General features: G+C 29.9%; 1 protein-coding gene and 1 long non-coding RNA gene across 3 annotated transcripts; both read left to right on the top strand.

Annotated features, from left to right (window-relative positions):
• Window positions 1-1,036: 1,036 nt before the first annotated feature.
• Window positions 1,037-6,005, top strand: Marf1 (meiosis regulator and mRNA stability factor 1-like protein). Of its 2 annotated transcripts, none has more exons than XM_040722062.2 (8): window positions 1,037-1,359; window positions 1,413-1,684; window positions 2,168-2,323; window positions 2,405-2,834; window positions 2,890-4,178; window positions 4,230-4,371; window positions 4,423-5,214; window positions 5,277-6,005. In XM_040722062.2, the coding sequence occupies exons 1-8, from the start codon at window positions 1,342-1,344 to the stop codon at window positions 5,379-5,381; spliced, it is 3,204 nt and encodes a 1,067-aa protein (XP_040577996.1). In that variant the 5' UTR covers window positions 1,037-1,341; the 3' UTR covers window positions 5,382-6,005. The 2 variants fall into 2 exon arrangements, with proteins under 2 accessions (XP_040577996.1, XP_040577997.1); XM_040722063.2 differs by having other exon boundaries at window positions 1,205-1,359; window positions 2,408-2,834.
• Window positions 6,006-8,774, top strand: LOC139906810 (uncharacterized). Its single transcript, XR_011782759.1, has 2 exons — window positions 6,006-6,145; window positions 8,617-8,774. It is a non-coding gene; the product is annotated as an uncharacterized lncRNA (long non-coding RNA).
• Window positions 8,775-13,101: the final 4,327 nt, after the last annotated feature.

Here is a 13,101-nt window from a genome sequence, read left to right as displayed (position 1 = left end):
ACAAAATCACATCCATAATTTTTAAATATATATTGATTTGATTTTAAGCACCCTCGTAGATAATAATAATCATATCTATAATTAAGAAAAAAAATTGTTTTTATTTTTGAAAGAAATAGTCCTAAGGTGGGTTACCACATCTATCGTGTGTGTACACGTTCAGTGTATATATATAAATAGTGATGAAAATCCGGTGTATTTTTTAGCTAGCCTGCTGTTTTTTTTAATTGGTTATCTGTAGATTAAATTTTCTTCTAACTAGAAGTTGTCATTATTATTTAATTCCTAAGTAGTGAACATCCTTTCCTAAATAGATTTAACTATATTCAAAACCTGATTGAACATTCGTGTTTGCTCATTAAAAACGGAATGTAACCCTCTGGATTTGTTGCAGAATTATAATTGTAAGTTCTTGTTGGACTCAGAGTAGAATTGGGGATAAGCATCGAAGTTATTCAAGTAAATGTCCTTGTTTCTATCCTTTTTTCCTTCATCCCTTGTCACAGCTGATTGAAGCTAATCTAATTAAATATCATGAGCATTATTTTTTCTCTCTTCCAAAATCCATGTTACCATGTTAATTTTCGATTTCTTTTTTTAACATGCCCATTCTACATTGGATTTTCATCATTATATATAAATGATATCGGGAGAAGAGTTGCTTTCACAAAAATATCATATATATACTTGTATATACACTTAGACGTGTTAGATGTGGTAACCCATCTTTAAAACGACCCCCAGAGACAATAAGTACATGAATAACAAATGAACGCTGTTTATTTTGTTTTTCTGTTCATCGTTCATTTGTACAAAAATTTAAAAAAAGAAAACCAAATTGTTATTATTATTTTTGATCTTATATATAAGGAATTTAGATTTCATTTTTTTTTTAAAGAAACTAATGAATATTGATATTAAAAACTGAAAACAGATTTGGATTTATCGCAATAAGTACACAAAGTTAGATTTGGTCTCTGATGAAAAATAAGTGTTGACTTGTTTATTGATGTTGATAATTTTTTTCAAGCTTTTCACTCATGAATGATTTTGAATTGAAGTATCACAAGTATAAATGGAATCAAATCTCTTATACACATCTTCATCATCCTTTAATATTTAAATATAATATCACTAATATCGTTATATTTTAGACTTACATTAAAATTATATTTCTTTACTTTACGTATATTTACCAGTAAATGATTAAAAATTTGGAAAGGAAAGTTTTTGATCAGTACTTCAAGATGTTTAAAAAATAAATGCTCTTCATGCCAGTTTCTTTCTTTTGGTCTAGAGGTGTATTTGCTTATATTTAAATTGTTTTCAAGTTTTGGTAAAATGGATAAATCTGATGGGGTATTAATATTTTATCCATGTTTTTTGTATTAATACTCTATGTTCAATTTTAGAAATTAATGTGGGGCCCTTTGTCAAGAAAATCTTCAAATATTGGAAGACTTTCTACTTCTGATGTTCCATGTTCTATGTGGAATAGTAAAATTTGTGATCGTGCAACCTACATTCCTTATCCAAATATATCATCTCAATCAATTAGTGAGCTCAAGGCCTCAAAAAGCTATTACCAGAGTATTAGTCCAAGTCTGATTGAATTGCAAGTGACAAATTTAGATCAAACAATAGATCAAAGAGAGATGAAAATTATTCTTACTTCCATGTTCAGGTAATTTATGTAAATACCTCTGTACCTACAGATTGATAGATTTAAGTTTAGTTTATAAACTTGTTAAAAAATAAATTATTCTTATATATTAATTTCCTCATTTCTTTAATATTAAAGTAATAAAATGTATGACTTATTGATTTATAAGAAATATATGGATGGTTCATTTTGTTTTTGTATTTATATATATAAAGATAAGTTTATTTTTATGATTATTATTTGATGGACCCTCTTATGGTTAACTTATTGAGATTTAATATACTTAATCTTTAGATTGTATCTGTTTATTTACGACTTGTCCTATTCGATTTGACTGTTATCTTTTCTATTTCACAAATAATAATTATAAAATAATATTTTGGTACCGATTCTGAATGAAAACAAAGACTCTAAAATTAATTTTTCGTTGCTTTGTTCATGATTAACAAGTTTTAGTATCAATAACATTTAATTGTGCACATAGTTGATATAATTTGATTTTAGGGACCATGTTGATGTCACTCAGGTGTCTGTCTTTTTTCAATCTGATGGAAATATGGCGGCATGCGTTAAGGTTCCAACTCTTCATGATGCTCAAATTGCAATTTCACGACTCCATCGAAAGAAAGTAGGATATAAAAGGATCGTTATTTCTTACAGGTTATTTGTTCATTATTATATTTTTTTCAAACATTAATTTGTAAAATTATTATATATTTTTTAAACATAACCTCGTTTTAGTAGTTACAGTCACGGACACAATCTTAATGTTATTAAATCTAAGGTTGTGTCACTACTTTCTGAGGTCCCTACCAGGAAGTTGCAACTTTTTAAGTTTAGAGAAATGTTTGAAAAAAGATACCATAATTCTATTGGTGTTTCGGATTTGTACAAAATGAAAGACTTTATCGTTGTGAGCGACGAGGATAATGGAAGAATGGTATCACTCATTAATCCTGGCATTGAATATAAAGATTGTATATCTTCATACATATTCTCAGCATTTCCTCAGTCAAATATTCCAACATCTGAATTGGATCCTGCTTTTTGTTCAAAACATTCATCAAAAGTTATATCAAAAGGTTGGGCTGAAAAAGAAAATGAAACCCAATTACCTCTAATTAATATAAGACTTAGTTTACTTTCAAAAAATATGAGGGTTCTATTGAAGGTATTTTATTATTTGAAGTACTTAAATGATATGTTAATCGCGCGTTTTACCGCAGTCTCATGGGGGTTCTGTGCCACTTGCTAGTATAGTACAGTGTTACAATGCAGATTATGAATTGGAAATTGACGTCGATAATGGAGTTCCAATGGAACATCTTCTATCGTGTATCAAAGAAATTTCCATACACTATGGGGTTTCCGGTGTCAAAAAAGTTACTTTAATGAAGAGTTTTAATACAGAATACTCGTGCAGCCATTTAAATAATATTTCGTATAATGGTTTAACTACACCTCCAGCTCCATTAGCTGGACAGCTATCTTTGTTTTCAAGGGAGCTGGTTGATCTCTTAAAAATCAGTCCAGGATGTAGAATGCCTTTTCACAAGTTTATACCTACTTATCATCATCATTTTGGTAGACAATGTAGAGTTGCAGACTACGGATATACTAAACTCAAAGATCTTTTTGAGGCTTTACCAAATGTTGTGCAGATTCTTGGTGAAGGAAGTAGAGCGATTATTACTTTGTCCCACCGATCTCAAGTAAAAAGATTTATATCTGATATTCTTCGGATACTTAAGAATCAAACTTCCAAGCAGTTTCTGGTTGATGAAATTAAATCTCTTTATGAAGGTGAATTTGGCCAATTGTTCAAAATTTCGAATTATGGAGTTTGTCATGTGGAGGATCTCTTAGGGGAAATCCCTGATACTTCTATAGTTGTTACTGGTAGTAGTAAGGACAAAATTATATCTATTCCCAAAAGGGAACAAACCTCTGATGAAATAGAACGAACTATTCAGTTTTCTATGGAATGTGTGGAACTTTTAAGACATGCTCCTGATTGCTGTTTATTATTTAATAAATTCATTCCTGCTTATCATCACCATTTTGGAAGACAATGCAGAGTTGCTGACTATGGATTTACAAAACTTATAGAGTTATTTGAAGCAATTCCACATATAGTAGAAATTACTGAGGATTGTGATGGAGAGCGTCTTCTTCAATTGTCTGGTTCTGAAAGACTAGCAGTTATTGGTGAGCAAATTGCTGAAATGATTCGATCTTCTCATAAGCAATACTTGAGCTTAAATGAAATAAGTGAATCTTATATGATTCAATATGGCTATCAATTGCGTCCTGAAAACTATGGAGAGAAAACTATAAGAAATCTTCTTAATAAATTTGTGGACTTCTTGTGTGTTGAGGATACTGGATCTGAGTTAAAAATTTTTTTAAGCGATCGTAGTTATATTAGGACTATGGCGGCACAAGTTGTGTCTATTTTAACAAATAAAGATGGGAAAATGCTTCTCAAGGATTTTTTTAAGGAATACAAAGATATGTTAGTATGATTATATGTTTGAGAACAAAACATTTAATTTTGTTGTTTCAGTTTTAATACTCATTTAAATTTTGAAAATCTCAAGAATGACCTATCAAATTGGATTGAAGTTTGTGAAGAAAATAATGAGCAAAATTATATATGCCTCAAGTCTGAGCACTTGTGTTTAATTAATGTGCAAAATCTACTTAAGGTAAGTGGTAGTTTATTAAAGTTCTAATATAGTTATTCCAATTAATTTCAGGAAAATAATGGAAGGGTTTTATTGTCGGATCTTGAAGTACTGTATTCCGATAAATATAAGAAATCCTTAGATCCTGCCACGTATGGTTTTTCTAGTATTTATTCGTTACTACAAGCATTTGGAGACTCTATTAGTCTTAGAGGCAAAGGCATGCGCAAAACGCTAGTATTAATCAATGATTTAAGCTTCAGTGATAGGTTTTGCTCTGGCATAATTACAAATTCGAAGTCATCTTGTTTTAATGAGGAGCCTCACCAACAATCGAAATCTGCCAAGAAGGGAAAGTCTGAATATTTGCCTCCAAGTTCATTTCCGCCTCGGGAGAGTCTTCAAATTTATAACTCATCTTTTGACTCTGAGCACTCAAATTTTAAAAATTGTTATTCATCTACAGAAAGACTTAAATACCAGGCTAAAAGTTATCAAACTTCATTACAATGTCAAAATTATGATTCTTTCAGTGAGTTTTCACCATTAGATATTTATCAAAGTAATCAATATAATCATACGGATTCTTCGAGTATTCGTTCCTCTTCAATATTTGATATACATTCTCCAATTGGTAAACAACGTATATTAATGAAATCAGTTTCATCATATAACGGAACATCTCCGAGAAGGTTTTCAAATGGAGATTCAAGTTATAACTGTGGATTTAATATTCAAAATTCGAGTGCATTGGGGCATAAGAAGTCACCTGGTTCATTATGTGAGTCGAATTCTCCGACTACTTCTAGCTTATACACAGATGAAGACAGTAGCCTGGCATCTCAATTTAATCAGTCATCCAAAGTAGGTTTTTTTTTTTAACAACTACATCGATATCTTCTCTTTATACTTTTTTATATATGTAGCGTTTACTAAGTCCCGATGTTATACTTGGAGGACATCTTATTAAAAATAACTCTGCTCCTTCGATGTTAACTCTTGCGTCGAAGTATCCGTCTTTTTTCTCCTAGAAAATTTCCATACGGAGGAAGTCCACTTTTCTCCACTTCACCGCCTACAATTTCTACTGGACATGTGGGACCATTGAGTCCAATAAGCCCCTTATCACCGGGAGTTAGCTTCAACCAATTTCAGTTTCCTAACTCAACATGTTCCAATTCCATGATTGAACATGTTAATGAGTCACAAGCTCTACAAAATAAAGGAAGTATTTCCTCTAATAAGTATATTCTAGGATCTATATTTGAAGAAATGTCTAGTTATGACGAATGTAAGGTATCCTCTGAATAAGGATTTTTTATGTCGCTGTTGTTGTTTTTTTACGACCATTAAGAGTTTGGAAGTTTTTATCTTTTATTTCAACTAATCTTATAAAAGCTTATACCTTTGAGCCAACTTTGAGATGTTTTTTTTGCCAATATAGGTAGTATGAGGGAGTAAAGTAAGAAATATTTCATCGTTGGATTTGTCGTTTTCCTTTTTTAATTTGGATTATGTATTCAATTTCTGATAATTATTTATGCATTAAAAATTTTAACATCACTCTATTTACGTAATATTTTTTTTAAAAATATGGTATACTTTTTAATTTAAGTTTAAATATTTCCATTTAATAAAGTTTTTGTTCTCATAAAGTGACGAAATAGTATTTAGTCTATACATGAATCAATGGGAATAAGATATGATTCATGACGTGAGTGTCAACAGGACTGTGCTTTCCAAATGGTGGCACACCTCTCAAGGGAGAACCACGAAGTACTACGGGATCAAAAGTGTAATTCTTAGGGCGGGTTCAAAGAACGCTAGGCTCTAGATACTTATATATACAATTTGAAAAAATATGACATAATTTACTCACATATTTATCTAGAGTTGTCATGAACTATTTGAGTATATTTGAATAATAGGAGAGTTGAATATTGTTTGCGCCTTTGCCGATAAAGATATCTAGAAAATAGTACCACATAAAAATTAATGGTCCAAGATCGTTTTCTACTTTTATCCAATGAAAGAGTCTTGCAAGTAATAATGGAATCGGAAGTGAGGATGAAGTATATAGAATTACAGAAATAATACAACCTTATATAAATGGATTCTTAAATATGACTGTTTTGTTTTTTATGTGGATCAATGACACTAGAGGTCTTTAAACAATGAAATAGTTTTCTAAGAATATTAGGCGATGAAATAGAGTAGACATTGAAAGTAGTTTCAATAGAAGAGCTGAAGATGCAGAATGATAAAATCACTTTATTCCTCACTTTACATTTCATTCCAGTGTTATTCATCTTTATTAAACGTATCCTCGGTCCTTATATAGAATGATTCCTTACAAAATCTAGTGACATATGTGTACTATTTGAACCAATGGATGATGAAATAACCTATGTTTGAGTTAAAGTACATCTACGCCATGAATGATATGAGATTACATCCACCGATTAACGCAAAATATTTGTTTTCGCCAAAAAGTCAAATTTTTAGAAAATTATATCAGCTGACATACATAAGACTTGCAAAAATTTGATTCTTAATAAATTATTTTTCTACAAATACATTTTTTCATCTACAAATCAGTATATGAAAAATTTGATTTTAAATAGATCTAATCAATAATATCTAAGCAAGAGAGAATACCAGATCTGCATCTCTTTGATTAAAACTCTTTCAAAAGTTCTTTCTATTTCGTCTACTAATATTCTTAGAAAACTGTTTCATTGATTAGAGTCCTTAAATGTAATTGATGTACATAACAAACAACTCATATCTATAACTCAGAATCCATTTATAAGGCTAAATTATTTATGTAATTCCAGACACTTCATCCTTGCTTCCGATTCCAATATTACTTGTGAGACTCTTCTTTCATTGGACAAAAGTAGAAAACGATCTTGGACCATAAAATTTAATGTGGCACAATTTTCTAGATGTCTTTATCAGCTAAGACGCAAACCATATTCAACTCTCCTATTACCCAAGGTTAATAGAAGTACAAGGTTATACATTAACGTGTTCACGACTGATGTGCGACTTCCACCAAACTTTTAGTAGTGACGTCATAGTGTATAAGTAGTTGCATGTTTTGTTTACATTTTCCATCATATAAAAAAAGAAACAATCTACATTCTTGATTCTGCAATTTGACAAGGTCTTCATTGTATTAAAAAACATTCAAACCCATTGAGGATCTTCCACGTCGTAGTGAAGCATATGAAGCTAAGTTTCTACAGAAAATCCCTTTGCCATAGTGGACTACAGCGAGGAACGAAGAAGATTGTCAGATTTCACTCAAATCCATTAAATAAAATTAAATTGAAGGCTTATTATTTATTTTGTGTTGACTCTTCACCCTTGTCATCATCAATTCTACCATTCAATCCAAGAACAATATATTCAAACCATACTACCTCTCAACTCCTAAAGCGTCGTCAAGGCAAACTCAAGCTGCAACCACGTCACATATGGCTCAAACGTTCAATGGCCTACAACAGCATCTGTAATTTTTAACTGGCAACCAGATGACTCCCAGGAACTAGGTTCCAAGGGAGAGTAATGCTCTCTACTTTGGTTTATTGGTATATTGGTTTTTCTTTCAACAAGATCAGCTGCACATCATACCAAGAGTTAATGGGCATCAGAGACACATCTCTGGACTCAATAACCTTCGGTAGCCCAACCAATCAGCATGTATACCTAAAAGAGTTCATCGACATATTGACCAGAGGGGGGGTTGTCGACTACATCCGACCTTCTCTACCTCTCTTGTCTTTATGCTCACTCCATGTTCTCTTACATCAAAGCTACTCCTGAAGAGAAAGACAGTTTACTGGGCACCCCAAATCCTAGAGCTTTATTTATTGCCACATTCATTGACAAGATGCAAGACATTATAAAATCTGACATTATCGCCGTTGTGAGAGTAAAGTGCGAGGAAGGACTCGCTTTGTTTAATGTCATGCATATAAATTAAATTAACATCCAATTTTGAACAAAAAAAGAGAATAGCAGCTAAGAATTCAGAAGCTAATAGAAAAAAAAAAACTAAATTTCAATCAAAATCTTCTGACTTGTAGATTTGGATCAACTATTTACTTTTTGAATACACTTTGTTTAATGTCCTGCATCATGCATACATGATTGTCTAACCTTGTATTTGTATTAACCTTGCTATTACCTAAATTAATGCATAAATAGTTTTTACGTGATAAATGTGTTGATAAATTATCAGTGATCTTATAACTTCAGAAGTCACATTGGAAAATATGAATTTAGTTTAACAAATTTTGAAAATAGTGAGTCGGAAGACATTTTCTCAACTACTAAATCAATTGTCATTATATTTTAATATAATTCGATCGTGAGGATTTAGAATCTCCAAATCAATATTGAATAAATAAATTACGGATCAAACTAAATGCTTACGATGTAACAAAACTGTATATGATAAAGATTATTTCAGTATTTATTTACACTAAATATCGATTATGTTCCTTGACAATTTTAAGGCATATTAATGACATTAACAATTCAAATAATTTTCTTATTTATCAATTGTAAATTATGGTGTAATCCAGATATGTACTTATTTGTGTTTCATTGATTAAATAATATACATCTTCTTCTATCAATCAAGAACGTTATCATTCCTGCCTTTATTATTCAAATATTAATATAATATTAGATGGTGATAGTCGATAAACAACGGGGGTAGTAGCTTTGGATGGTTCGCAGGTAGTTTGTCTGAGACTAGTTTCTTCACTTAAAGACTTAGGTATGATAATTAGGTTTTCCAATATTACATCGTCAATAAATATTACTTCATTTATCACTTAAAGCTTAGGTATGGTTGATAAGCTCCAAGAAATAGTGTTCTGAAAACTCATGAAAGGTAAAAACAACTGCTTAAATGGTCACAACAACGTGGGTAGTTACATTGGGTATAGCATTTTAATTAGCAATTGTGTATATCCTTCATAATAGTAGTATGTTGTTATATAAGCATAAATAACGCGGAAAATATCTTTTTTGGAACTCTTAATAAGGAGTAATATCGCCGGACATGACTACATAATTAGCTTTTGCTCTAAATCTTTCAAATAGATTTATTTTTAATATTTTTTTATTAGTATATTTATTGTCTAATTTTATGATATTGACATTTACTTTATTATTAATAATTAGTTCGATCTCATTGGTAGAGATATATCTATCTTGTGCACAATTGTATATAGCAACTTCCACATGAAGAAGAGGGGTGATTATCTTTTTGATTAAACTCCACGTCTCGTTTGTGTCTTGCAACCTAAAGTTATGACATATTTAACTGTATTCCGGTGTAAAAACAAGAAAATATCAATTGGATCAATCTATTATTTCAATATTCTGTATATATAATTTATTGTTATTAGTTATATGATTCCAATTGTTTAATTTTGTATATTTAACATAAATGTATGATGGTATATTTTTTATTATGTAGATTATATTTAATATAAACCTTCTTTTTTAAACTTGGAACTTCGAATATATTTCCAATACTCTACTTTGTCGTTTCATTAGCTATTATTCTGAGAATAAGTTTCATAATGAATTACAATTTCATAGAGTGTGACGTTTTCAAATCTACTGTAAGAGATAAAAACGTCTAAGTCGATTATACGTAGTATATCTTCATTAAACATTTTGCTAATAAATACTTTCGTTATACCCTCAAAAATCATAATAAAGCAGGCAGATGATAATCACATCAGTATTTTAAACAATGATACCATATGTATATCCCCCCCCCCCGCTTCTCCTTGCACGCGTTTTTCTCTACAATATTATCAAAATTACTTCTAATATATTTAATATTTGATTAATTTACTACGCTTTACACTTATTCCAATTATTTACTTCTAAATATCTAGGTATGCAGTAAAAATGTAAGATTCTTTTACTACTCTCATTAGTCAAAGATTAAGTGTGTTTTTTTCGTTGCAGAATGCCATAGTAGTTACAAGCTATTGAACTCTAAAAAATTCAGTATGTTGCATATTTTTCTTAGAGTCTACATTTCGCCATTCAATATTTTCATATATTATAGAAATTATATCTTAAACAAAAAAAATCCAAAAGAATATATTCACTAATTATAATATTTTAAAACTAATAACAGAAGACATATATTTGGTATAAATTATTGACGTTTACTATGATGAAGAGCAACAATTTGATCATTTTATATTTCGTCAAACTTTGAAGTGCATGACAGAACAACTCTGTTATGAAGTAAATGATAATATTGAAAAAGATATAAATATTACTCTTATAAAAACTAAAGAGTAAAAAAGGATTCAAAAATTGAACAGTGGGGATTATAAGGATAATTTATTTCATAAATAATATTGTTCAACCTTTATCAAAATTTGCTTGCCTTATTGAATTTCTTCAATATCGGTATTAATATTGAATACATTCACTATAATAATCTGTAATAAAAATATCAATGAAGTAAAAACATAAGAATGAACTATACCGTATCTTGCACTCTTTCACTAGCTAAGTATTCATTTATCTAATACATTCAAAAGTGACTTTTTCTTATTAGTGCTTTAAAAAAGATTAACTTTTGTCAACTTCAGGACTCCTCAGGTCAACTACGAGTAGGATTCGGTAAACTTTAGGCTTTCATCTATCGAGTGGCATCATTTCAAAAAATTATACCCGCTGACATAGCCATTATTGGCCTGGTGAAATTTTGTTTCCTAATTCTGGGACTATATAAAAGGGAACTTAAATCTCATTTTCATTCTATACTTTTATTGGTATATTTAGTATTTTTTCATATCCACATCAATATTCAATATACAAATTATCAGTAAGGAAAATCCGGTGTATATTTTAGCTGGCCCATTTTTTTGGAATTGGTTATCTGAAGAATGAATTTTCTTTTCCTTAACAGTTATTATTATTATTTAATTCATGATTAGAGAACATCCTTTCCTAAATAGATTCATTTATATTAAAAGCCTGATTCGTGTGTGCTCATGAAAGAGGGGACATGACCCCAAGGATTATTGTGGAGTTATAATTGTAAGTTCTTATTGGACTCAGAGTAGAATTGGGGATAGAATTCTAACAAATGTACTATTTATATCCTTTTCTTCTTCCTCCCTTGTCACAGCTGATTATAGCTGATATACTGGAACGTCATGAGCATTATTACTTTTCTCCTCCAGAATATTTTTCAAAATGTCAGGGTTACCGTATTAATTTTCGGTTTCTTTTTTTTAGCATGATTATTCTACTTAAATTTTCATCATTACAAATTACTGATTACACTAAGCGCTTACTATGTAACAATACTGTATATGAGAACGATTATTTCAGTTTTCATTGATACTAAATAATAAATTATGTTCCCTTACAATTGCAATGCATATTCATGACATAAACACTTAAAATTGTTTTTTATTTATCAATTGTAAATTATAGAGTAATAAACCCGCATAAATATTTATTTATTTACATATGTGCTTCATTGATTTAAGTTTATATATTTACTTTTGTCTTCATTTTTTAGTCTTATATTTGATAATTGATTAATTTACTAAGATTTACAATTATATACTTCAAAATATCTAGGTATGCAGTATAAACGTAAGAATTTTGTCACTACTCTCATTTGTCGAAGGTTTATTCATAAGTGCCTTGTACGAACTCCATCGATATGGTGAATAACTCTTTCCTTCCAGGATACCATAGTAGTTGTAATGCATGGAAGTCTTTAAAAAAAGTCCCTTTAGAGTTTACTTTTTTTCTTTTCTTTTTTTGTGTACTTGGTGTTATTCAATATTTTCATAAATTAAAAACAACATTTCTGTATTCAAGGAGATTATATATTTAACAAAACCACACGAAAGATTATTTTTACTAATTATAATATTTTCAGTAATAACAGAAGACCTATACTTCCTGGAAATTCTTGAAGTTGAATGTAATGAAGGGCATCATATTGATCGTTTTATGTTTTGGTCAAATTTTCAAGTGCATGGAAAAACAATCGGTTTCTGAAGTAAATGAAAATATTCAAATATATATAAGAATAAAATCTAAAGGTTAAAAAATTGAATGGTGTGAATTAAAACGATGCTTAATTTCATTAGGAATATTGATAACGCTCTTCGGCACTTACATCTACATTAATATACACCTTTATTTTAATATAAGGTATATTTTTGTTATAAAAACAATATGTATAGCGAAGAAATCTATAATATATTCAAAAATAAGTTGATGTTATGTACTAAATATGAAACGTTCATATGAAAAACATAAACTAACAATAAACCTCGGTTCACTGATGTGCGCAAAGAAGTTTGCACCTCTCTTCTTTTTTTATTACGGTTTGTTCTTGATCGATTTTTATGTATATTTAACGCAACCTTTCAACGTTTATTTAGTAAATGAAGGGGGGAGGGGGGAAGAGAATAGAAGAAATGAAGAATACTGCATATGAAGAAGTGAAGGCACGACTCCTTTTCTGCTCAGAGTTGTGTCCTACTTCTACTTTTTTGCGTTTTCTTGGTATTGTTCCGGTAATATGGGAAACGTATTCGAACTTATTTTAATAAAAATCTTGACATTATATGGTTACATTGAAATAAGTAATAACAACTTGGCATCACGAATTCAAATATTATAAACATTCAGTCATTCTATTCCACGGAGAATCCGCACATTCTCCTC

Source organism: Lepeophtheirus salmonis, chromosome 12 (assembly GCF_016086655.4).
Source record: "Lepeophtheirus salmonis chromosome 12, UVic_Lsal_1.4, whole genome shotgun sequence".
In the NCBI taxonomy this organism is placed as follows: domain Eukaryota; kingdom Metazoa; phylum Arthropoda; class Copepoda; order Siphonostomatoida; family Caligidae; genus Lepeophtheirus; species Lepeophtheirus salmonis.
The sequence above is the reverse complement of the archived record's forward strand: the minus strand, read 5'-3'. Positions and strand labels throughout refer to the sequence as shown.

Excerpts from the sequence above, each read along its gene's own strand:
- Marf1 (XM_040722062.2), top strand. Across the intron at positions 4,372-4,422 it reads ATGTGCAAAATCTACTTAAG|GAAAATAATGGAAGGGTTTT; the intron begins GTAAGTGGTAGT and ends AATTAATTTCAG. Across the intron at positions 5,215-5,276 it reads AATTTAATCAGTCATCCAAA|CGTTTACTAAGTCCCGATGT; the intron begins GTAGGTTTTTTT and ends TTATATATGTAG.